Here is a 26,704-nt window from a genome sequence, read left to right on the forward strand (position 1 = left end):
CTATCTCCTAATATGGTAATCTACCGGAAATACACAAGTAGGACCTCGTTTTAAAGGGCTCAATCACATCTTTCCAATGATGCAAACAGGGCTGTCTCTCACAATGCCCGAGTAAAAAGATTTAAAGGGCCAGGTCGCCGGCTGGATATTTAACATTGGGCAGACCCTAAAAGGTATTCATGCTAAATTTGGTCATGCAGCAAAGACAAGTGCCTATATATACACTATATAACTAAGTTATCACATTAAGGGTATTTTAAAGGTAAATAATCCCCAGCAAAGGGGATGTATTGTGGTAGAGGCAACTGTATGCCATATTAAAGTCTTTTAAACTGTACATGCATCTTTGTCATGAGATTATTTTCCATATGCTGCAGAAGTACAGCATGGTCCCAGAGCACCATATTATTTGGTGTTTTAAATCAATTTTATATTTGCATTCTTTTGCAGGAGATGTATGTTAATGATATACCTTGTTTATTTATTTATATATCTTTTTATTATTCATGCATGGTACCTTTAACAAATACACAATTTCTATGCATCACCTGCTTTATAATGTAACCAGATTGTTATGTAATTAGTTACCATAATTAAAATGGCTGTACTGGCAAGCATCATTAAGTTACAATTGAATTAACTGTGGTGACCAACTGTGGTGACCAACGCTGCTACGTGCGGAAGCTGGGTTTATGATGAATAAGCAAATGCATTAAGTGGCCTATTTTAAGTCACTAAAGTCAAGAGCTAAATCCCATACATTTGTGACGCACATTCAGAAACCCTATTTTCTTCCTCCTCAGATACAGAGATTATAGAGACCCTCCTAATTCCAAAGAGCCTTACAGCTACACACTACAGTTCTGGCATGTTCTAGCAGCACGGCTAGCTTTCATCATTGTGTTTGAGGTAAGCACCTTTTTTTTCTACGATCTATTAATGAGAAATTACTGAAATGATCATTCATCCAGGTTAAACAGTTAAAAGTAGGGGTGGGCAACGATATGAAAAATGTATATCGATATCGATAATATCAAAGTCTTTCAAAACACAGAAATATAATAACACAATTGCAGTATCAAACATATATAGACGTTAACTGATAGTTATATGTGAAAAGCAATTAGTGGTACTTTGCTTCACAATATCCATGGAGAAAAACAAGGTATTGTTATATTGCTTTACTATTCCATCATCAGCCACCTCAAAACCGAAATATTTCTATACTTCACTGCGCAGATTTTAGCCAATCCGAAAGTAATTGAATCATCAGCTGCTCTGCGTGTACATCATGCTGACTCACGAAACCTCTAAAGCAGGGGTGTCCAATCCTGGTCCTGGAGGGCCGCTGTCCTCCTGGTTTTTGTTCCAACTGTAAATTAATTATTTGGGCCAATTAAGCTTCTAATAAGCACTTAATTGGTCCAATTAAGTAATTTAGGGTATAGTTGGTACAAAAACCAGGAGGGACATCGGCCCTCCAGGACCAGGCTTGGACACCCCTGCTCTAAAGTGTCATGCCGAATTGTTCATTATTTTGAGATATGTTTTAAAAGTATATCTCATATATAATACCGAAAGTTCACTTTTTTAAAATACGTTAATAATAGCGTAAGTAATGAACCGCTGAAGCATGAGCATAACTCAAAATAATGCAAAATGGATGGCCAATGGTGCTTAATGCAGCATGTTATTAAATTTAAATCTATTTATTTATTTAAATTGTACCCCATCTTATAATATAAAAAGTGCATTCAAAATTAAGCTTCATTTGTCACAGTTACTAACCTTTGTCATTATATGTCATTAGGGTTACTAAATCCATGCTGCCCTGGAATGCTTTGACTGATATTTTAAATGGAAACACTATACTGTATAAGTTATGCCACCAGCTACTAGCCACAAATGGACGTGTATTTCTGAGATTCTGAGTGGTATTCTTCTGAGGCTTTTAGACTGCTTGTATAAACAAGACATAAAAATATAACATGTTCACAGCCGAGCAAGTACCAGTCATATATACATGTGGAGAATGTTCTGCGATTACATCCTCACCTCCCCATAGCCCATAACTGTCAATGCCTACTTCTGGATTAATATGTACTGTACATTCTATCTTAAACATTAATCTTTCTGCTCACAATTGGAAATAATGCTACCACTCTGTGGTGCCACCATAATGCTACAATATATATTGTCTTTTATTTTATCGTTTACAACAAAATAACATAAAATATTGATACAGTTCTCCCTCTTTATAACAACGGTAGCAACAGCTCTTCTAAAACAAAATCTAGGTGCTCAGATTTTTTCTCATGTCATCTAAAGGTTGTAGTTAAAATAGTGGAAGTGTGCAAAAAATGGAGGCTCAATAGCACACTAAACTAAAGCATTTGGTTATGCTGATACGTGTATGTTGCTCACAAAGTTCCTTTCATCTCCCTTTTAGCACATGGTTTTTACCATAAAAAATCTGATTTCCTACCTGATCCCAGACCTACCGAAAGACCTGAGGGATCGAATGCGCCGGGAAAAGTACCTGATTCAGGAAATGATGTATGAGGCAGAGCTTGATCGCCTTCAGAAAGAAAGGAATGAGAGGAAGAAGAATGGAAAATCTCATCACAATGAGTGGCCCTAAACATAACACTGAATAAGGTAGCATTTAGTTAACTATTGTGCCATTATGTAGCATGTCTTTAAGTTTAGACAGTAACAGTAAAGTGTTATTTCCTGTTTAATATCCTATTATGTGTGGACTGTATGATTCTCTATTGTTTATACTTAGATCATTATTTGCCATAGGTACAAACCAGTCCAGCAAACATGGATAAAATACAATATTACACCGGGTCTCTTTTTACTACCTGGGTATCGATTTATTAATTTGAGAATTTAAAGAAAATTTTGAAAATACGACAGTGCAGTTGTAAGCATGGGTCTCTGGCCGGCGTAGTAAAGATAACGTTTAAACAAGCTTTTGCATTAGGCCTTTTCTTACCTTACAGGGTATCAAGGTTTTACAGAAAACAGTAACACAGAGCAAGCGGCAAGTACACCTCAATAATAATAACTGCGGCGACTATTCTTCTCAGGAACTAAATAGGAAAGAAAACATCATAACAACATCCTGTTGGTTTATTTCAGTGATAACTCTGTGATCCATCAATAATAATAACCGTGTGGCCTCCAATACAAAATGCTTTATCTACAGTTATTGCACAGATAAGTAGCCTTTATTTAAAACTAAATAAACAAATAAATAAAGTATTGTGAGCGGTGTACTCCAGAAAACAGACTGAAAACCGTAAACATGTTTTTATTTTAATGAAGTAGATGAACAAAGAAAAAGCATACGCACTTAAAAATGCGTAGGTGCAAAGTACAAAATTAAATCACTAGGCTATGAGAAAAACATTACTCACACACTTACAAAATGTTGACTATTTTGTTTTGGGTTAAATAAAAAAAAAATATTTGTGCAGCACATTAAGTAAGTGTGCTAGTGTGCCCTCCTTTGTATGAAATATTTCCTTGGCAGAGTTTGCAAATTCCCTTTTCTACTGCTTTGGTAATGAAATTCCACACAGTGCTCCTTTGCTTGGATGCCATGTTTTAAAACAACAACAACAGTGGAATATGGCCACTTAATGTCGCAAAGAATCCCGCAGCATGAAGTGCATTTAATAACTGTATTCCAACTGAGATGTTTATTATTATTATTATTATTATTATTATTATTATTATTAGGCCTATTATTATGATGATGATGTTTCCAGTACTTAAAAAGGCTACACAAGTCTACAGATCTGAAGGGACTACATGTATGTGTTCTATATAGTATTTAAATATGTATCATGCACTTAAAACATTAATATTTGTGGGGGGGGGGGGTTATTTTATTTTTTTTCCACGACGGGTACCCGGTTCCGGATTTTCTACCTGCGCCGACCTCTAGAAAACAGACTCTTCTGTGTTCCAAAACTAAAATGACAGACATTAATTGTCTTTCCATTGCTGTGGGTTGATTTGTTTCTTTTTTATTTGCAGGTTTAATCTACGTCCTCTGTTTACGTGTTCCTGCTCTGAAGCCCATTCGCTTCTGGAGAATTAATCAATGCAACCTCAATGCATGTCAGGAGATGTTTTACAAGGCAAGCTGATCAGCACATTTACCAAGGGGTGTACTGTGAACACTTTTTGCAATCAACCAATACAATGTTAACTGTTTCTAACACTGCAAGCATGTTACTATAAAATGCAACAATTTGTACATTGAAGACATGTTGTATGACTGGCCATTTTACAACAGTTTGCTACTTTTCTCAGACATTGCGTCTTATACCATTACAATTTGTCATACCTTCAGTGACTGAATGTACAGTAAATAACAAATGAAAACTTTTGTGTAAGTAAATGGTCTGTCTGCTGTAACATACTATACACTCTTACATTGTATTCAACAAAAACCCTGTTTACAATTCTATCCTTTTTTTTATTTCAGACCTTTAAAAAGTTTGATGAGATGACATATATTGCTTAATTGTGAATAGCCAGATATTTAAGAGAATGTTGAATTTTCATTAAATTAAGGATCAGTTCATGAACATGAAGCCATGTTTACTGCTTGTATAGTGTGATACAATACAAATGTAAAATAAATATGCATCTGAACTTTACCCATGGCAAGTGTCGTTAAAATGCTCAAATGCGTTCTGCAAAATGTGTCTACCTGTTACAAACCCACATGTATGGCTCAGGTTTTAAAATGGTCTCATGGATCTTTCTGTACATTTTTGCAGTATATTGTATACGTTGCCCTTGACTATGGAGTCATTTGGCAATAGGGCAAGTGATTTTAAATGTACTGGAAAAACAGAAATAACCCCCTCCAATCTTGGCACTGAAGACATCATTTTGGTGGATTGTTAACAGATTGGGGAGCCAATTATTCAATTTATCTTGTGTTCTCGTAATGCAGCCCTTGCTAAAAGAAAGCGTGTGTATTTAATGATTAAATGCAGGGGTTAGGTCCATTAAGACTTTTTAAAATTCTCATTCAACCTATCAATCAGTGTCCTTTGGGTTTTTCAAAAAACTCCTTTGTGTTATGTTAAATTGACTATTTAAATACATAATAAATCCCCATTGTGGACAGAATTTGTTCAATATAAAACGTGAGTCAAAAACATATTCTTGAATTTTATCAGACCAACATGTTTAAAACACAAGCTTTCAAGAACACTGTACGTTAACAAAGAATACAATTGAGCTGGAATTGCAATTAATGACTATCCACATGCACAACTTCATTTTACGATTGAAGCATAATTGCTCTACAGTCCAATGGTCTAGTTCAGAACTGCCGTAAAATTTCTAAAATAGCAAATTACCAAACCAGAATAGTGGTTTATATATAGATGTGATATATTTATGTGTTTTAAAAATAATTCATACTGCAGTCTATTAATTTTGAATGTTACAAACAGACATACTGGAATTGCACTGGGATTGTAATGTATGAGTTTTTAGGTTGATTAAACAGTACTCATGGAAACAGAAGTTCATGAGAACTAAGGGATGTAGTGTAGATCATGCCAGAGCAGTACCAATCCTGTTTGCTTCAAATTGATGATCTTGGCCCGGGTTAGGAAAATCAGATGGGTGTAGTCAATCCAATTGCTCTTCAGTGATCAAATGTGTGTCAAAGAGGGACACCTAATTGCATTGGAATTACAAAGCAATGTATTTTGATTCAGAAAGTATTTATTTCAATTCTGATATTTAAAAAATACAGGAATGGGTATGAAAACTCATTCTTTAATTGTAAACATAGAAAAGTGTGGTCCCTTATATTCTAGCTCCCTCTAATGGATAGTAGTAGTAAAACTTCCAACTTCCACTTCTTCAATTGGCTTGTGATTCTAAAATCCAGCCCACCATGCTAACTGGCATGCATTATCTGAGATTTAGTTCCAACTCTGCAGGAAAATGGCAGTTTCAGCCGTAAGTCCCACCAGTGTATACCTGTTAGGACTGAGAGCTATTAATGGGCCAAGTTTCTTTACTATAAACTGGGAGCTGCTTTGAGATGGACCCTTGGCTGATTTATTTCGCTCATTTCCAGCCTGTTTCTGTTACTTTTTAAATGTAATTCGCTTGTAGATTATACAGAAAGATCTACTGTGGTTTTGTGTGATTGAGGAATGAGCTTGCTGTAATTGAGTGTGTTCTGTAGACAAGTTGAAAATAATAAGCAAGAACAGTTCCCTTTCAATTCAAAGATGACCAACAACATACCTATGGGATATGCCTGCCTATTGGTAGGTATTTACTGAGCTCTTTATATCAGAGCTGCTGATAGGCCCCTTTCTGGGGTGCCGTCCTCAGTCCTGCCTACCGACGGGTCAAAATAGTCAGCCCACGGAAGCCATTTCTCATTTTGCTTCTCAAGATCTTAAGGTAAGACCTCTGTGTTTAGCAAATTATTTTCTGAGTTGACTGCAGTTCCCCTGCATTCGTGCTGAAAGCTGGCTTGCCGCTTTTGTGGAATCAGTGGCTCTAAAATAAAGCCTCTTTTTCTCCTTTATTCAGCAGCCTGCCTCGCTTGCATTGCAGGCTGCCTTTTCTTTACTGTCTGTTGTATGTGAGTGACTGCCTGTGCAGCATTGATTTAAAGGAGTGCATGTATGTGTCTTTTCACACGTTGTTTTTCAGTGCATCCACTGCGGCTTTAGACTGTGTTCCTCCCTGACCAGGTGTGTGACTACACACAGTCAGGGCAGGCACCGCTGCTTTAGCTGCCCACCAGTGCTTCAGTACCTCGGTGCATGCTCAGCCCTTGGTACTTCGGTGACTCGATGCGCACTGCTGCACCCCGCTATTGAGTTGAATCCACCGGCTTGTTTCAGCCGCTTATTCGGCGTGCTGGTTAAAAACAAAATAATCCGACACTGGTTGGGGGGCGATCTGGGCAGGCAGAGGAGTCCGCGGACCCTGGTTCGCTGGACATCCTTTGCACATAACTGCGCGGGAGCTGAGAGTGGTCCACCTCGCGCTTCAACATTACCTTCCTGTGCTCCAGAACAGACATATCCTTGTCCGCACGGACAACATGTCAGTAGTGGTGTACGTGAACCACCAGGGAGGACTTCGGTCCCCGGGGTTACACCGCACAGCCTTTTGGCTGGTGATCTGGGCACAGAGGCACTTACTTTCCCTCTGGGCTGTCCATCTTCTGGGAATGGTGAACTGGGCAGCGGACCTTCTCTCCAGGAAGGGTCTTCAACCACCAGAATGGCGACTGCATCCTCAGGTGGTGCAGCACATTTGGGAATGCTTTGGGGAAGCCCAAGTCGATCTCTTTGCCATGACAGAGACATCAGTGAGCTACAGGCACTGTCGGTACACAGCTCCTGCATGCGTATTTGGGAAGATGGCAACATGGTGCCACTCGTACAAACCCTGCTTTCCTCACTAAGGTGATCACAACATCCCCCCTCAATCAGTCTGTGGAATCAGTCTTTCCATCCACCTCCGTTTTCTTCAGAGAAGGACAGGAGATTGAACTTCCTCAGCCCGATGCGGGCATTGAGGAGTTACGTGGATAGGACAAATGCTCTGTGTCATTCTGACCAGCTCTTTGTCTGTCACGGGATACGGACCCTAGGACAGCCCCTCTCGAAGCAGCGTCTGTCGCACCACATTGTGGACAAAGTCTTGACTGCATATGATAGTGCTGGCTTGCCCCCACCTGGGAGGGTAGCCACGCATTCTACCAGAGGGTTGGCCACATCTTGGGCCCTCTTCAGAGGGGCCTCGCTGTCCGATAGCTGTATTACGGCTAGCTTGGCTACGCCGTATACTTCCTCTAGGTTCTATCGCTTCAATGTGATAGATCCTTCCTTGCAATCAGTAGGTAGGAGGGTCCTTGAGGTTGCACGCTCGCACTGCTAACCTGGTATACTTTCCCATAAGTATGTTGTTGGTCGTCTTCGAATTGAAAGGGAATGTTAGGTTACTTACCGTAACCCTGGTTCCCTGAAAGAGAAGACGACCAACAAACCTTGTGAGGTCATCTTCTCTTTCAGGGAACCAGGGTTATGGTAAGTAACCTAACGTTTTTAATAAGGGAGCACTAAATGTACAATTTATTTACTGGACTGTCTGTCTGGAAATAGTAATTGATTCCATACAAGTAAAAAATACAATAATAAATATGTATTAAAACAAGAACAAATTGATACTGTACCTACACACATATATTGCATTTGTCCAACCCACAGTGTAGTCTCAGTATAAACAATTCTGTTCTGTTGCAGGATATTGCAGGTCTGTTTTATATATGAACACCATTGACTTTTTCTTTATTTTCTGGCAAGTCCAACTCGATGTCACTGAAGACAGGATTGACTGTTCCAGACACTTTGGTAGGAGAAGGCTTCCAGTTCAACATTTCAACCTGTTTTTCATCCTAGAAACAAGCATGCATAACACATTGTTATTATTATTATTATTATTATTATTATTATTAGTAGTAGTAGTAGTAGTAGTAGTAGTAGTAGTAGTAGTAGTAGTAGTAGTAGTAGTATCAAAGCCAACCCTGTTTTATCCAATATGTTATCTGTTTTTTTAAAATATTAAATGTTTAGTTTAGCGAACGGTATAATATTTACTGGTGAAAATAAAAAAAGCATCTAAATTGGATATGAGCATTACGTAAATTGGACCAAAAAAACAGCGTAAGACAACAGAATAACATTTCAACTGTGAGTTAACACATTTAGAGTTCTAGTTAACCAGCAAATGAAGTAGAGGCAGAAATAGGAAAGCAACAACCAATAAAAAAGCATTCCAAATAACAATCGGAGTGACGTCTTGCTTGTCTCTGTATCTCTGGGACTTGTTCAACTTTTAGGGTATAACAACCATGAATGGGGGTGCCAGTTTTTCTTGATACCATGATTTCCCTAAAACTGTTCAATGAATTGAATCCATATTTTGGTGACTGACTGGTGAACATGTTTGGCACCTTAATGAACTGTTGTTTTTGCATCCCTTAAATAACTCACACTTGCTGCAGTCTAACAAGGTAATTTTGCACATTCGATGTTTAAAATGTGTTTACCATGGATACATGTATTTACCAAGCTTTGCCATGATCTTTTTTTCCCATGCTTGTCTGTGCTTTACCATGCTTTCACTAAGCTTTTACCACTCTTTACTACACTATGCTACTACCATGGTATACCACAGCAAACTTGAATAAGGGTAGGCCCCAGTATGCTTGACTTAATGATGACACTTACATTGGCTTTACAAGAAGAGAAAAGGCTGTAGAAAATAAGATCTTCCTGTACTAATGTTTTTCCATACTCCAAATGCTGTTTTCTTCCTCCTTTCAGAAACAGGAAAAAAAGCAAAGATCATTAATGCAATTTTTTTAATATAAATTGTATAAGACATCGATCCTGTAGTCTTACAGAATACTGATAGTCTGGAACGCTTCAAGATTGTGTAACAGTAAATGAAGTACTACCATCATAAAAGTTCAAATCACATGAATATGCCATAAAACACCAATTAATACCTGATTTGTGTTTGAATGCCTTCATTAACATATAGACTAAGTAATCACTTTTAAAATTCAGAGACAATTTGACTAGTGTTCTCACAAAATGTTTCCTTGATTAATTTATTCAGGAACTAAACGAGAACAACACATAGCAGGGTAAGCCTTAACACCTTTGCTTCAAAGGATGACCTGGCAAACTTTAACAATCCAGACTGCATGGCTCTCAAAGGTCCTGGAAGGGCTAATAGAACCATGGTAAATGGTAAAGATATTTATGAAAATGTTAAGATTTCAAACAAAATAGGTAATAAGGAAAGTCCAGAGAAATTTTATATGAACTGATTTTAAGATCATTCTTAAATTCCTACAGACACAAAGAAGACAGTGCTTAACACCTTTAACAATAGGACATGTCAACACTGATATGAACTTGCCAATCAGAAACTTCCTCTAGCCTCCTTTATTCCAAAACCAAATCAAATCAAGAGTTTTACCCCTAAATCTGTCTTCAAAATGGCTTCCAAGCTGTTTAGTCCTTGCTGCTTTACCTAAAAGGATGCCAATTTCACACCGGAATCTTCACATAAGTATTACATAAGGTTAATGCTTATTAAGGCTACCTAAAAGGGACAGATGAGCCATGATATGAAGTTCTATGCATGATGTAATTAGATAACACATATCTTACCATAGACATGTTAGTTCTTCTAGAACTAAAAAAGCTCTTCTAGAAATAATGAAGGTACTTCTTTTATTAATCTGATTGCATCCAGTATAATTTGATTTGTCCTTAGGAAACTATGAAAGAGTTCCTATTGTAATTGTGGTACAACCTAATGTTTGTTTCTTATTTGTTTCATTTATGGGAATCCACATTGTAATTGCATGTAACTTGCAGTAGTTTTAAGCTAAATGATTGAGAAAATCTCTTATTTAATGTTGCAGAAGTTGCTTTGACGTACTCAAATGTTTTTAATGTTTATTTTGTTATGTACAAATAAATCATTCATGTTTAAACAAACTGAATAGTCTCAATTGCAAGCTTGCTTAAGAGTTTTACTTCCATTACTGAATCGAATATAACACATTGTACTCTTGTGCATTGCACCAAAAGGAATATGATGTGGTTATTCAGGAGTGGGGGGTTAGTGCCTACCTGTCAAGAGACTGACAATGAGACCAACTGCAAGAACCACCAGGGTTCCAACTGTACTGAAGTAGAGGTAAGACAATGAGTACCAATGATCAGCCAGGTAGGGTCTGGAAATAAAGACAAATGTTGTGTGCTCAGTTTAAATCTCACATCCCGATGACCCACGTACCAGCAGCCTAAGCAGCTACTGAACCCTATAGCTACTCTGCACTGTGTCACGGTGAGGCAAACCCACCCAAGACCATTGTTTAAACCCCATGTGGCTAATGCAGCACTCCACATGGGCCCCCACACAAAATCGGCAACTTGGGGTGAACAGGATTTGAATCTGCCAGCTCCTCGCCTAACCCTGCTTTGTTGTCTAGACGTTAAAATGCACGATGCAGATCCAAGGTTGTGTGACTGTACCACAAAGTAGAATGTACATCAAGCACTAACCTGTCAGCTGCTTCTTTCAGCAGTGTGGTTGTCAGTGGTGTCATTTCTGTCGCTGCCGTCCAGTTAGAATCCACTGCGAGGCTGCTGAGGTTACAGCCAGCTGTGCTGAGGTGCAAAGGCCTGGTACTCTCAGGTAATACGGAGTACACCTGAGAGCCAATTCCAACCCAGAGGGAAACAGCAAATCCACATACAAGGCCAACTAGTCCTCCCTGAAGAGATAGAAGATTTGGAGCTGGGGAGTGTCCTGGCAAACTGACTTTTGTAATATTTATGGGCTCCGGATATGCAGTCATTTTTTTTTTATAAATAATTGTATTCCTTTTACCAAGCTAGTGAACTTTGCAGACAAAGCCCGGCCTGGCTCGTCACCCACTTGTTGTGATGAATACCTGACCACTAGGGGTCACTGAAGCAAAAATACTTTTCACAGAAATTACACTGCACTTACTGTGGGGTTGGCCCAAGGAAAGAGAATGCCCAAAGTAAACAATCCCAACAGCGGACCTCCAATCATCCCAAAAATACTGAGCGCTGCCTGCAGAGGAAAGCAGGCAGAATATCGTTCATACCGATTGCATATAGCTATTAATATATGAAGTTGTGCAAATCCTAGAAAATACCATTCTGACCCCTACATGCTGTAGCTTCCGTACCTGTAGGAGACTGCCCATTAGAGAGGCTAGCGCTGCCATCCCAATACACAAAACCCCATATAGTAAACCTGTAACAGAGAAAGGGTTTAAACTGGTGAATACAGAACACCAAATTCAGTATACAGTCAGCACTCACATATCCGACCCTACACAATTTTGACTTCAGTGATGGTTAAGAGTGTGACGCATATCTGATTATTTCATTTTGGCCCGTTCCAAGGCGATTTACAGAGACTAGGGTTTGTTTACTATTAAAATTCTGGTTAATAAAATTCTTACTCATGCCCTTGGAAGTCCAAGATAGTTGCCTTTCTGAGAGATTGAAGTAAGGCTTGATTAGATCCTCCACAGTTACAGCAGCCAAGGCATTGATACTGGAGGAAACGGTGCTGAAAAAAAAACAAACAAATATCTACAATTAACTTAAAAGCCTTAAAAACTGGGATCTGACAATAGTACTGACGGTTTTCCTTCATATAACTGGTCCAATTGCTTGATCCACAGACCTACAATACTGAAGACAGTGACTGTACTATTTTTTACCTATCTAGTTTTGCAACAGAACTTGATATTATCCTCAGAGAAAATGTGTTTACCTTAATGTTCCACTATACGCACATGCCACAAAGAGCCCGGGAACTCCAGGGAAATCTCTTAGGAGGTCCAGCACCAGGTATGGCATTAGCTAGAAATAATATGAGAAAGTTACTCACTGGCAAAAGCTTCTTCAAAGTATAAACATACAGCATAATCCCTCATAGTAAGACCAGGTCTTAATGGTGAGCTGGTGTTGATAAGGAGCTGGTCACAAGGTGGGTACTGTAATATAATACTGTAATATAGTATGTTCTTTCTTTTATATATTCATTTCTTCATTAGTTTATTTATATTATATTACATTTTGTGGATTATTATTTGTGTGTGGTTATTTAGTATCTATCTTGCAATCTCCCATTCAAGAGGAGTGCTGGCTTTGTACCTGGTCTGGTGCTGGCACAATGTTTGCAGACCAGGGGTCGCAGTCCTTATACACCGAGTACAAACACAAGCCTGCGAACACAGCACAGGCCAGGATCGCCCAGAGTCCAAGGAGATTCACATAGAGAGACCTGCCGTCATCATAAACTTCAATTTCAAGTTAAAGGTTTTACATCATTTTTTTTTTAACAATTTTTTTTCTTGGTTCACCCACACATACTGTAAAAATGGAAGGCTTATAAAAGAAAGAAGAATATTATTATTATCTGATTCATATACTTTAATTGAACCACAATGCAAACACCTTAAAATGGTAAGGAATAGGACAATACAAAAATGGCAATTTATGCTAGCTACTCTGAAAACTAATAAACAGTCAGAGTTCATACAGTTCAGCCATTGCCTCATTAAGAGGACCTTCAGTGTTTCTCACATTTTTGCATGGAAGCGGGTTTTGCAGGAGATGTATCGCTGCACTTGTGCTTGGTTGACTCCATATATCCCAGTCCAGGTAAAGGTGCCCCCAAATACGATAGTCCAAAATGTATGTCTTCTTAAAGGATTGGGATCAAAGCTATAATACACAGTTTTCAAGAAAATGATATTTAATTTATACCAATCACTGGTGAACTTCTGTCACTATCTTTTTCAAAGTCTTGGTCATCAATTGTAATTCAGTATTGTCTACTTTATATTGAAACAGAAACACATCCTGTGAGAGTTTGTATGCAGGTAAGTTGCTACTACTGTACAAAACAACCATACCGTAAACATTCCATTAAAATACTATATTATGGCAAATACACAAGCATATCAATGCGTTCTCTTGTACTGTACAAAAAAAAAAAGTTTAAAAGTGCTTTATTTTATTTTTAGTGTAAGTGAAAAATTGTGTCAGTATTTTTTTTTTTTATTTAGTGTGTCCAATTATAATTTCCACACCGATTTTTCTCCCAATTTGGAATGCCGAGTCGCTTTTCTCCTCATCGCAACAATTACCCACATGGCTCAGGAGACCCGACGATTCAGTCGGCGTCCTCCGATCCTCACCCTGCGGCTGCGCTTCTACCAGGTGAGCCATTCGGGCACTGTGTCGATATTTTTAATAGTTATAACGTGTTTTAAGTTGAATAGTTCTGTCAGTATGCTATACGGTTTGTACGAGGTCTAGTGGGACAACAGTGAGGTCAGCCTCGACCTTGTTAACTTACTCCCAGAAATTCAGCCTTCCTCCGTGATACGAATCATTCAGAATGGGAGAGATTCCACCTTGAACCACCACAGTTCGAATAACGACAGAAGTGAATCCAGCAACCATGACTCCAACTTGGAATACATCTGTCCACACCACAGCCTTCAGGCCTCCCTGTAACCACACATGAGACATTTCAGCATCAGATAAAGTAAAGAACGCAGTTTTCACAACTGTTATGTGTAAAGCAATGTGACTACCATAGTACAGTAGAAGGTACAAACGACCCCAGTTGAGACCACAGCTCCCCACAGGTGAAACCCGGTAACTGTCAAGAAAAAAATTACAATTAATACATGTAGTTATTATTAACTTTCGATAATGTAGTTTCCTCATTGACAGTTATGTTACAATGCATTTGATCATTGCTCCTGCTGTTAAGGATTGCAGTGTTTTGTAATGTTTATTTTTATAATTGAAGATACTGACCTTGATTTAAAGCTAGGGCTGGAGCATAAATAACAATTCCGGTATATAAAATCTGAAAAAAAAAAAAAAAAAAAAAATGTCTATGTTAGAGGTAATAAACTCAAACTCAAGGTAATGTTCTGTAACCCCTTGACTTTGCATCTCTTTTTTTCAAAACATTACTTTAGATTACCAAGAACACTTTAAAACGAATATATATATATATATATATATATATATATATATATATATATATATATATATATATATATATATATATATATATCATATTTCACATTAACTTTCTAATGAAAATTAAATAAAGATGAGAACAAAAAGAAACTTACTGTTTGAATAATAAACATTACTGTGCCACAGAGGCGAATAACTTTGTTAAAGCGTATTTCCAAATACTGTAAAAAAAAAAATAATAAAAAAAATTAATAATCAGTTATGACATACTAACACACACCTAAATTACTAACATTGGAAATTTAAAAAAAAAAAAATGTTCAAATAACTGATTTGCTCACAATGATTGTTTTTAATTAATATAATTACTAAATGCTGCATACATTGAAAAAGGCACTTTTCTTCTCAGAAACTGCTGAACTTTAAATCTGTTATCTTATTCCCAGCACTTAACCTTTCTCTTTTTTGGGAAATATTACTGTCTCTGTCCAGAATATAACACAATTCTCAGGTACAGCTTACAACCTCTTATTAATGAAGGAAGCTGCACAGGGAGAATAATATTCTCAGTTTTATCTTGATTTCTGGTCATTCTGGTTCAGTATTAAGTTATGTTAAAAATGCCCCTGAAATATCTTGGTCTAAGGGATGGGCAATATGAAAAGTAATGTTAAGAGTAAAAGGTAAATATGAAACGGGTATATTTAAGAGAGTGTAACTATGGCAAAGCATCCTGTACTTAATTAAATAACTCATGCCTTCCCTTATAAAAGTTCACTACAGTAAATGGGTACTGATTTGCAGATTACCCATACTTTTCCCATGGTTTCATTGTGCCATAGTTAAGGCACCATAGTTTAACATGGTTTGACATGTTTTTAAATTTGCTTTACCATACACCTCTGTGCTTTACAATGCTGATCTATGTTTCACTATGCATTATTACACCTTTCTGTGCTTTTAGGGTTACCATTACAGCACAGAAAAATGAAAAATTTCCTTACAGTTAAGAGAAACAACATTTAAAAAAAAAAAGTTTTTACCTCATAAGTACTGGTGATTCCTAATCTGTAGAAGACAGGAAGAAAAATCTCTGCGCTGATGATCACCACACAGGTGTATGTAATGGCAAAGATACTAAACATTGCCCCAAACCTATAAACCTCAGACGGTGTGCCAAGTACAGTCACAGCAGACATGAAGCTGGCAGTCAGGGACAGAGCCACCGGGACTGCAGTCATACTTCTGCCTCCCATCAGGAAATCCTTAGAGGTCTTCTGTCCGCCATCAGCTATAGCATAGTATATTCCAATAGCAGCTGAAATGAGCAGCATTCCTGCAAAGACCACATAGTCCCACACAACAAATGTACCAACAGCAGAAGAGGCTGACATGGTGTCTTCAGCACTGAATCTACAAAAAAATGTACTTTCTGCTTTCTGTTAGCGTGTTATAAAAAGTTACAGATTTGTTGCTCAAACTAAATACACAATGTATGCTGGCACAAGTTTAAACGAAGATCCTTTAGAAGAAGCTAGCTTGAACACTTTAAATAAAAGAATCTTCATGTGTTTCTTTGTAGATAGTTTATCACAAGATATATCACTGAAACCAGCCAATTGTCATGTGCTTAAAATACCTCCTTAAAATGATCCTAAAAAAAAGGAAAGCAGGTGATCGGAGGAGACTAACACAGAAGTTGCATACCATCTCTAATACTGTAGCTCTAAATCATTATCCCTTACTGTTAGTTTGTAAAAACTAAAAAACTAAACAAAGGTGTCTTTTATCAGTTTTTAATAAAGACCATCATCAATGTCACTGTCCAGGGCCAAGTTAATAAAGTCCAATATGAGTCCAGAACAGAAAATGCCTTTGTGCTCAGCACAAGTCAGTGTTGAGAGGCTCTCTTCTGCTTACCTTGTAATAACTAGGCACTTAGCCTGGTTTTTAAATACCTTGAGTCATAGAGCAGCTCATTTGATTAGGTGGGTTAGCGGTCACTTGGTGGGTGTTGCCCTGAGATTTGTTTCCCAAGTTAAACATTGACTTTTCCTTTACCAACTAGAAGATTTAATCTGCATGAAATCTTCTGGCAAAACGTGAAGTATGTGGTGATCCACAATGTTATATATTTTTTTGGTATTTAAGATTTCAAATACAGCATTTTTCACTATCTGTTAAGCACTGCTGAGGGAGGCACTATTTTAAAGTGATGATCCTCTATTGTATGTATAGAGTATAGTCATTACATCATTTTGTTCAGTCATTGTGGTCCAGTTCTGTCACAGTGGTCTAATTTACTGGCTCTGCAATAGCATGTGACCACAGTGACTATGCAAAATGACATTTATGGGCTAGTATGACACATAGTATACTATCTGGTGGCGTATACTGTAAGTGGGGCCCATTGTACAAAAGGTATAGTATGAGAGGGTAGCCCAAGGCTACTTAGTCCTGTGTTATATATGTGCTTTCTGTGCTGTATCTAAACTGTAAATCACCACTATAACTACATTATTGTCATGTAATTTGAAAGAACATGAAGATAACAAATTAATAAAGTAGCTATGCTTGTCTGAAATTCTTGATAATAATAATAATAAAAAAAACACTTTAATAGAATGCCAATAGAACAGAATGTATTATTTTGTATATGGTTATGTAATTTATAATTTACACAAAATGAAAAAACACTACAGTTTATTGGCTTTATGTCATTCAATAAATGCACTGTGTTTTTTAATTAAGTTCTATGCTTATCACCCATTTCCAGAAATCTAATCTCTTAAAAATGTTGACTTTAAACACAATATTTTTTTAAGCCTTAACACCCCCCCCAAAGAATTATATATATATATATACACTTTATACACCCCCCCCCCAAAGAATTATATATATATATATATATATATATATATATATATATATATATATATATATATATATATATATATATACACTTTATAAACGAAAATATATGGCATATAATTACTTCAATTTGCAAATAAATATAGAATTATACCAAGATACATTCTTTACATGGTGGTGAACATATAGCTTACAGGAGTTTCGTGCAATTCCAGAAATAGGGAACATACTGAATAAAACAAAGCCATTATGATAATAAGAAGAATATTAATATACCACAGTGATTATATTGATTTCACTTGTAGTAGTGTTATCTATTAAGGTAAATGTTCTTCCCAACAGTACGAACAGTACTGTTCTTTACATACGGGGTACGTTCAAAGAGATCATTCTGCGCAGAATCTGACCAGTTTAGCCAATGATCTTCGAAGAATTGTTCAGCTTGGTCTCCGTGAACGCCTCACTATCTCACGTCACGTGGTTTAGAACCGCACCGTCTCCCACAATCCTGCATTCAATATGGCTGCGCCCTTGCAATAGTGGCGTGTGTGTAAACAGTGCCCACATTTCCCACTTTAGTATTTTTGTTTTAAAATTGGAAGATCTAAGAACCCAATACAACTATTACACTTCATTCCGGGGAATATCGTTAATGAGAGATCGAAAATGAAGACAAAATCGTCATATCACAAGTCTGAGAATACTTTCAGGGTAAGTAAATTTGGTAGATTTTGTAATGTCGATCTGAGATGTATCCTGATCGGTCTGGAGCACGGCACGTGTACGATATTTTGTACATTTAAGGCACACGATTAATAAACGGGGTGGGCGGACACAACAAAACAGCAGACAATACAATTATAACGATGGGGGTACTTAAGTTGTACGAACAGTGTAGGTAGCACCAAGTTACATGTTATAAAACTGCTACTATTAGAAAAGTCATTAAAATAAAAATAATGATAGTAAACGCAAAGTAGTCCTTTAAATTATGAAAAGTTGGAAGAGAGAGGCATGTGAGGCATTTTAATTGAATAAAAGCAATGGTCCAACCTTCACATTTTAACATTCGGTGGTGTCCCATGTGAGCCAAAAGCGGGGGGGGGGGGGGGGGGGGGGGAAGGAAAATGTTTAAATAATTAAATACTTTCTTCATATATGTTTTATCGTTGCTATTTGAATTGCTATCTAATTTATATTTACACCGTTACAGTTCCTCACGTTTTCGGAACGACTTGCCAATGTAAATATTGATGTTATTCATCGGATTGACAGGACTGGCAGTTACTCTGAGGTAAGAATATTGTTTACTATAACACTATCTTCATTGTTTTTCCCCCCTGATGAAATAGTGCATTCTTAATTCATACTGATAGACTGTAAACTACTACAGCCGTATGTTACACAGCATTCAGAATGCTGTGCAAATGCATTTGACTTGATTTCAATGCATAACTTAACAATGCTATTATTCACAAATTGTATAAGGCTGGCAGCCGATTGATTTAATTAATAAATAATCAAAGGGTAGTACTGATAGTATAGTATATTTTACTTTTATGAACAAGCAAAGAAAGCCTTCCTGCAAAAATGGGTGCACTGTAAGCAGGGTTTTCAGTTTTAAGGTATGTAGCACTTACAGGGTAGTATAAGGCACTGATCTCATTGTCCCCTCTCACGCGAAAGCTTTTAGAAGAAATGGGATTAAATTGGTGATTTCTAGTGGATTTTTGCATGGTTAAAGCATGTGCTAGACTAGTAGTGGTCTGCTTGAAGTGTCTGACAAAGTACTCCATTAGTGCAATGGAAGGAGCTTTATTTCAGCACTGCTCTCAGCAAGACAAGATCAACAAGAACAACATTTTATTTTGAGCATCAAGGCCCCTGCAATACAAGGCTGGCTGAAAATGTGTGTGGAATTGGTGATTGTGTAGTTGTAATATGGGAAACAGCATGCTGCAGCTCCTATGCTGAGCATTAGTCAAGTCCTGATCTGACAGCATGTAACACAGACAGCTCTTATGATTACATGTTACCTTTTATTTTTCAGTATAAACAAGTTTAAATTGCAACTTGTTCATTCTGCTATTTTCGATATTAAATACACCACAGCAAGCATATTGTCATTGAAGATATTTTCATTACCACAATCTGAGAGCTCAATTTAGTGAATGGCAGTTATTTTTTCAGCAGTCAAGTAAGCTCCATAAATTAAAAAAAAAGAAAAAAAAATCAGCATTACACTTCCTGATTAGTCGCAAATAGTTCTATGCATTCTGTTTTCATCTTTCAGGTCTGTTTGAGAAATAAACTTGGTTTTCCCTTCAACAACTGACCTAGTACAAAACTCTATTGTTACGTTATTGTTTTTCATTATGGTAGAATCTTAAATTACCGAGATTGCTTCATTGGCTGAAGAGACATGATCAGCTTATCGTCTAACTACAGTAGGGAATCTGCTACAGAATTAAATCATTCGTAAACTCCTGACTATAAACAAAGAAATACACTTATTTGTTTTGCATAAGTGTAGCAAATAGCTATTATGTACTATTTATCACCTTACAGTACGATGATATGACAAAAAATGGACTGAATGATAATACCCGAAAACAGTATCTTAATATTTTTTAATAAAAGTAGCCGCCGCAAATATAGTATTAGGTGTTGGATTGCGCTGGTGGCCGGCTTATTTTGAAAACCCTGCTGTAACAGAGGTATTGCATCTTGGTTAGAATTGATTGAATCATGAGATATTCATTAGCTTAAATAAGTGGTTCTCAAGTCAAATAATACTGGTGGACTTTATCAAATAATTGTATGGGGCTTCATAAGTGCTCATCCAGTAAAGGCACTGCTGATCATACCAATCAAGAGCTCACTGGTTCAAATCCTCTTTGCTCAATTGCCGATCTTGGTTTGGGTTCCAAAGAATGCTGCATTGGACTTTGTGCCCCTGTGGGTTGAGGACAGAATTTGGTTCATCTCATTGTGTTTCAGCAACCCCTGCTGCACAGGTACCCCAGACTGCACCCTGCTTCCAGGGTAGTGTAGGGCGTAAAAATAATCAACACGCAGAGACGACTGGTCTGGTTTCAAAACCAGAGATTTTTTTTTATTCCAAGCCACAGCAAATCAGCCTGCAAAACTGTGCTCTCAGGAGGGGATTTCAAAATCCTCCAAGTACTATACAGAGTGTTTACAGTTTTTCTAGCATAATCACACCACCTCTATTTCCAGCAGGCACCTCCTTTGCGTCATTATTTAAGCCAATCCTAGCAGACAGCACCCTATTATACCAGACCTCTAGGCACATACACACCATCTTAGTACGTTTCCCCCACCCTCAGCTGGTTGGGTTCAGCTAACTCTTTCTATGACCTTTTGGCATCATGTTTTTAACTTGACCTTGTTTTTGTAGTTTCACTGTTTCAGTTCTTTTTCTCAGGACATCTTGTGACTCTCCCCATCTCCCTGCACCTGGCAGTTTACCTTATGCAAGCATATTCTGTTTTTGCTTTTAATATAATTTTAACCTGTTAGCAGCCCTTCAGTATCTTAGCAACATTTCTTGCTTAGGTTCAGCTGGTGAAAATAGGTGATTGGCTTGAACAGGGGAATGGCGGTCATTTGTCCAGTCCTCCTGGTTGGTAAGTGGTTGCAGCTGTGAGGTGACATGCAAAATGGGCATTTGAAAGTAAGTTGATCATTGAAAAGTTTGATAAAAGAGGTTTTGTAGGTCTATTAGGAGATTACCTAAACATTGGGATGCATGTATTAGCGATTGACAGTGTTTTTTGAAATCTATATATTTTTTACATGTGTTATTATGAAGATCAGTTATATGCAGTTCCTTTTCTTCAACAGGAAGTTGAAACATATGTTTTTGAAGGACTTACGAAATGGAGGGACCTGAATCTAACCGAACATTTTGGTAAGTTTGTATTCTTATAGGCTTTGTCTGATCTGGCAAGCATGTTTAAACATCTGTATACATTCTGATGGGTGACTGTGAAAATCCATTCAGTTGGGGTGGAAGAATACATTAGCTGGCTATCATCCATGGTGCACATTTCCACTGGTGGTACCGTTGTTCACGGGTGGCACTCCTTTTCCCCTGTGTTGTCCCTGCCAGTACTTGGTTGGTAGCTTGTCTTACTGAACCAAACACAGCACCCACACTATTTGTAAAAATAAACAATAAAGAATGTTTTACATCTTACTTTTAATAACTTTTAAGTATGAAATGTATACACCTACAATAAATCAATTATCTTTAAGAGAAATAGTAATACGGTATTAACAGAAATATTTAAAATAAATAATTTCTGCTTATTTTGTTTACAGTGACGTTTTTCAAGGAAGTGTTCAACAAGTGCCAGTCTTTCAACCAGCTGGTTTTTCATCAGAGTACGATTGTGGAGAGCTTGAAGACACACCTCCAGGTCAAAGGCAGTCTAGCCTATCAACCCCTGTTGGAGTAAGTGCACCTTGCTATCCACTTTGACTGCAGTAAAAATAACTGCCATTCGCTAAATTGAGTTCTCAGATTGTGCTAATGAAAATATCTACAATATGACAATATGCTGACTGTGGTGTATTTAATATCGAAAATAGCAGAACGAACACGCTGCAATTTAAACTTTGAAATTACATCTATCAGTTGGTGAAGCTTGGCTTGATTAAAAAAAACAAAACAAAAACAAAACATAATCTGCCATCTAAGTGAGTCTATGGGAGGAATTTGGCCCCTCCACGCACCTTACTCATTGTTTTTTTTGTTTAGCCTGGTGGTTCTGCTGGCCAGAGATCTGCAGACTGATTTCTACCCTCATTTCCGGGAATTCTTTGTGATTATCACCTCCCTGCTGGAAACGCAAGACACAGAGCAGCTAGAATGGGTCTTCACCTGCCTCTCGTATCTGTACAAATACCTGTGGAGGCTAATGGTGAAGGATATATCAGAGATTTACAGGTGAGCTTTTGTACTGCATGACACAAATCTTCCCTGGCATTTGATTAATATAGCTCAATTTCTTGGCATGTTATGTATATAATTCCCTGACATTTTATGTATATACTTCACTCACTGGCCTTTTATGCACACATAAAACAGTTCCCTTACATTTAATGTAAAGAGTTCCCTGGCATTTATTGTATATAGTTACCTGGAATTATACAGAGTTAGTTCTCTGGCACATCGATTGTATATAGTTCCCCTCTTTCTTCTGTTTTACAGTTTATACAGTACACTGTTGGCCCACACAAGGGAGCACATACGGAATTTTGCTGCTGAAAGTTTTGCTTTCCTTATGAGAAAGGTAAGATATTTAAACCGCCATCAATTTGTGTATTTTATACACAGTCCCATTTTGGTTGTTTTTTTTTATTAAAGGTGGGATTACAATCTTCTTGTCCTGTTGTTACCTTCAGGTTCCAGATCTGCACAGCCTCTTTAACTGCATGTTTCTCGATCTGGAGGAACACCCTGAGAAAGCAGAAGGTGTGGGGCAGCTGCTGTTTGAAATGTGCAAAGGGGTCAGGAATATGTTCCATTCATGTGCCAGCAAGGTAATTGTTTTTTGTATGTTTGGGCTGCATCAGCCATAAGAGAGCTGCATTGTAATAACACCATCAAGATGTCTATATACTGCAGCTTTGGAGTGATTAATAGCTAATGCTTCATCCACTTTACCTAGGCTGTGAAATATCTTTTTTGCAACATACAGGATGCTGGGTTTGATAAACTGGATTATTATTTTATAACACTCTCTTGCACACAGGCGTTTTCTGTTGCTCTTAAAAAACTGGGACCTGTTACAGAAAGAGAGGTGGAGCTGCCTTGGTCTACAGTGGGGGAGGTTCTTTGTCACATGGCTGAATCGTCCGCATCTTACGTCTACGAAGAACACTTTGTAGTCCTTTGGGATTGCTTACAGGTACGTTCAAGACTGAGGTTGAAGATTTTAGAAACATTTTTTCTCGATTTGGTAAGTTTCAGAAGTTCAATTGTTGTTTTTTGCAGGCCTCTGTTTTGGAAGTGTTTCAAGAGCTGAATAATAAGAGTGAATGTTCAGAACAAATGAAACGCCTGCTGCACATCTATGTCCTCCTTATAGAGCATGGGAAAGGGTCAATGGTCACAAAGCCAGAAACTGTTTGTGAGGTGAGAGATCCCAAAGTTTCCAACAACATTGTTCTTGTAGCCAAAATCCTCCATACAGTTACTTTAATAAAAAATAAAAAAACGATTAACTTTAATGCTAATTCAAGCTATTCTTTCTTTTTTTTCCCCCCAGACATTAATTAAACTGTTTCAAGTTCCTCAGCTTTCAGTACCTTGCAAAGAGAAGCTGTTGCAAGTGACCTCTTCTCTCTTCCTGGCTAACAATGTGTCCTTGCCTGGTACTTTGATAGAGGAAACCATTAAAAAGGTATGGTTTAAACCTATGTTGTGAAGGCGCCACTAGAGAACACACGTTTTGTAGAAGAAAATGTTTTCTGCTCTTTTTATAAAATCATCTGCCACCTTTATTTGCAGGTTTTTAGAAGTGGAATGGACCACGATTTAATTTTGCCTTTTGCAGAGGATCTCTTCAATATGAATCGGTTTGAACAGGTAAGCATAAAGGAATCAGTGTACTATATAAATTATTTCTTTAGCAGGCAGAAATCAGTCTCCAGCTCGTCTTTGGGTTCAAAGCATGTCGCTGGCTGCAAACATGTTAGTCATTAGGTTTCATGATAGGACAGAAAAGCATTAAAGGGGTGGAGAAAATGTCACTCCTCAGGTGAAATGAACTAGGAGGTCCAAGTGTACCAGTCTACCTGAAAGTAACATGCAAACTGAGAGCTTTTTTAACATTGTATGGTACAATATGTAATTTATTTTAACAGGTGTTTTTCTTTTTTTTTTTTTTTTTTTTTTTTTTTTTACAAAACTGGACATGTGAGAAACTGTATTGAAATGCTCCTTTTGTTCCGCCCCAGCTGTTCCTCCCCAGTCTCCTGCAGTATTTAGAGCAGATTTTGGGGATGGATGACCCAATTGCTCAACAGCTGGCTCTGGAGATTCTCACCAAGCTGATCCTGGATAAAGCTGAACCACCAACTGATGGATCAATGGCCTTCGAAAAATACCCTCTGATCTTCACAGGGCAGTCCTTCAAGTAAGCATTTTTTTCTGTTTCCAGCATAAAGATATCTGGAATCTTGTCTCAAACAGAACTAGGCAGACCTGCCAGCTTGTAGGCATATTTGTTACAGGAATTATTATTATTATTATTATTTATTTCTTAGCAGACGCCCTTATCCAGGGCGACTTACAATTGTTACAAGATAACCCATTATTTTTACATACAATTACCCATTTATACAGTTGGGTTTTTTACTGGAGCAATCTAGGTAAAGTACCTTGCTCAAGGGTACAACAGCAGTGTCCCCGACCGGGGATTGAACCCACAACCCTCCGGTCAAGAGTCCAGAGCCCTAACCACTACTCCACACTGCTGCCCAATGTAGGTGGGAGGGTTGATATCGTTGCTGGGTGATTTATTTGGCTTTCAGAATCAGTTTTAAATGTCTTCCAGTCTCTAATGAGATATTCCAATGGTCAGTTGGATCAGGAATTGTTTCTTAATTTGTACTATGGAATAGCAGTTTGGAATAACAATATGCCATTGATTTTTTATTTCTGACTTGTTTTATGTAATCTCTGAATACTGTTTTTTCAGCCTTGCTGTAAAGAAGCAGAGGAGCCAGAAATGTGTGAATAAAGAAGCCCAGATGTCTGTGTTGGAACATTTTTTATCCTTAATTCAAGTTCCAAGTGGGGAGACTTTCACTGACCTGTCACACCCATGGGCAGCCCTGGTAGTCCTTCCTCATATCAGGTAAAATGAATGAACTCTGTAGGATGTCAATTGAAGTGATTTGAAAAGAGAATCTTCTGTGAAGAAGGGGGATAGAGGATTAAAGAGGATTTCTTTTCATTTTCTGCATCTGTTTCAGGCCAATGGACATGGAGAAAGTGATGCCCCACCTTACGTCTTTGATTGATCAACTGTTAAATGCTATTGACAACAGAACACTGGGGAAAGGTCAGTTTACACGTTGATGACTATTCATTGACATGGAAAAGAAATGGGTTTCATATTCACTACTAAAACAATTATTACCTATTTTCATTCAGGAGGCCTCTTTGTAGCCAGGCAAGCTCTGAGCACCCTGTTGAGTTTCAGTGAGTCGGCTGAAATCCTCACTCTGTTTTCGGTGGAACGTGTGAGGAACATTGTGAAGTACGTATCAAATTCCATAAATAGATACATATTTTCCGTGCGTCTTCTTGCTCCAAATAATCACCAAGGGGAAAACAAAACATTCTGAATTTGTCATTTGTCATTTATTTTTAGTTTTTGTTTTACAAGAACTCAACTCCCAGAAGCCATTGTAACTCCTCCAAGCTTAGACGCTGCTTTTCATGTGATTTACATGCTTTCGATATCCATTTCATTGAGTCAGGAATGGACACTGTAATGTTTGAACCATGTTGAGATAATAGAACCACCTAGTGGAAGTAGTCAGTACTGCAGAATGACTTTGTGGTCTTGAGGATGACAGTCGTTGTCGTTGCTTTATGTCAGTGCGTGATTGCTGTTGTATGTGAGCGGCTGAAGGAGTACACAAGGTATAATGGTTGTTGTTTAAAGCAAAAGCATCTTAATTAATAAGTAAGGCGTCTATAAGAATTACAAAATATTACAAATACTTATTTTGGCCCAGCTCGAGAATGGATGGTTACTAATAAGCCAAATGGTTACACCTTTTCTGTGCTCTAACACTAGTTAAAATATGCCTCCTGTAGGAATTTCCCCTCGGACCCCTCATCTCTTCTGCTGGCAGACCTGTACTACACCAGACTTGCACTGAACGGCTGCACAGAGCACCTCTCCCAGGAAGCCATGCTTGAGTTATATGACAAACTCCACCCCAACCTCTCATCAAACATATCCAAGGTTACTTCATATATTTCTATTTTGTTTTTTAATATATTTATTTTAGGGGTTTTAATCTTGGCATTTTCTTTTAATCGATTAATCACCCCATCTGGATGTTTATAATCGATTAATCACACCTGTTTACTATAATATGTAATTGTAGTGAAAGACAACTAACATTAGTAT

The 26,704-nt window shown here is 37.7% G+C and overlaps 3 protein-coding genes across 7 annotated transcripts in view; 2 read left to right on the forward strand and 1 right to left on the reverse strand.

Moving 5' to 3' along the window:
- The window catches only part of LOC117419832 (anoctamin-4-like), a 93,876-nt gene extending 89,197 nt beyond the window's left edge, over positions 1–4,679 (forward strand). For all 5 annotated transcript variants that reach the window (XM_058986200.1, XM_034033091.3, XM_058986199.1 and 2 more), the window contains 3 exons: positions 804–909; positions 2,450–2,658; positions 4,051–4,679. In XM_058986200.1, the coding sequence (XP_058842183.1) occupies positions 804–909; positions 2,450–2,641 (298 nt within the window). In that variant the 3' untranslated portion in view covers positions 2,642–2,658; positions 4,051–4,679. The remainder of the gene's footprint in view (positions 1–803; positions 910–2,449; positions 2,659–4,050) is intronic.
- A 1,069-nt stretch (positions 4,680–5,748) lies between these two features.
- LOC117419833 (sodium-coupled monocarboxylate transporter 1) lies at positions 5,749–16,554 on the reverse strand. Its single transcript, XM_058986203.1, has 15 exons — positions 15,695–16,554; positions 14,807–14,872; positions 14,481–14,532; positions 14,252–14,319; positions 14,011–14,165; positions 13,233–13,373; positions 12,801–12,930; positions 12,418–12,506; positions 12,101–12,210; positions 11,822–11,889; positions 11,617–11,703; positions 11,166–11,377; positions 10,731–10,834; positions 9,309–9,397; positions 5,749–8,473 (listed from the first exon to the last, which is right to left on the reverse strand). Exons 1-15 carry the CDS (start codon positions 16,043–16,045, stop codon positions 8,339–8,341), a joined length of 1,857 nt encoding a protein of 618 aa, XP_058842186.1. The 5' UTR covers positions 16,046–16,554; the 3' UTR covers positions 5,749–8,338.
- Positions 16,555–17,959: 1,405 nt separating this feature from the next.
- Positions 17,960–26,704, forward strand: part of utp20 (UTP20 small subunit processome component) — a 35,355-nt gene continuing 26,610 nt past the window's right edge. The window contains exons 1-16 of the mRNA XM_058986204.1: positions 17,960–18,233; positions 18,736–18,816; positions 21,390–21,456; positions 21,870–22,002; positions 22,309–22,497; positions 22,762–22,843; positions 22,956–23,093; positions 23,306–23,461; positions 23,548–23,688; positions 23,822–23,956; positions 24,064–24,141; positions 24,513–24,691; positions 25,256–25,414; positions 25,533–25,621; positions 25,714–25,819; positions 26,386–26,536. Of these exons, the coding sequence (XP_058842187.1) occupies positions 18,189–18,233; positions 18,736–18,816; positions 21,390–21,456; positions 21,870–22,002; positions 22,309–22,497; positions 22,762–22,843; positions 22,956–23,093; positions 23,306–23,461; positions 23,548–23,688; positions 23,822–23,956; positions 24,064–24,141; positions 24,513–24,691; positions 25,256–25,414; positions 25,533–25,621; positions 25,714–25,819; positions 26,386–26,536 (1,929 nt within the window). The 5' untranslated portion in view covers positions 17,960–18,188. The remainder of the gene's footprint in view (positions 18,234–18,735; positions 18,817–21,389; positions 21,457–21,869; positions 22,003–22,308; positions 22,498–22,761; positions 22,844–22,955; positions 23,094–23,305; positions 23,462–23,547; positions 23,689–23,821; positions 23,957–24,063; positions 24,142–24,512; positions 24,692–25,255; positions 25,415–25,532; positions 25,622–25,713; positions 25,820–26,385; positions 26,537–26,704) is intronic.

Source organism: Acipenser ruthenus, chromosome 14 (assembly GCF_902713425.1).
Source record: "Acipenser ruthenus chromosome 14, fAciRut3.2 maternal haplotype, whole genome shotgun sequence".
Taxonomy (NCBI): Eukaryota; Metazoa; Chordata; class Actinopteri; order Acipenseriformes; family Acipenseridae; genus Acipenser; species Acipenser ruthenus.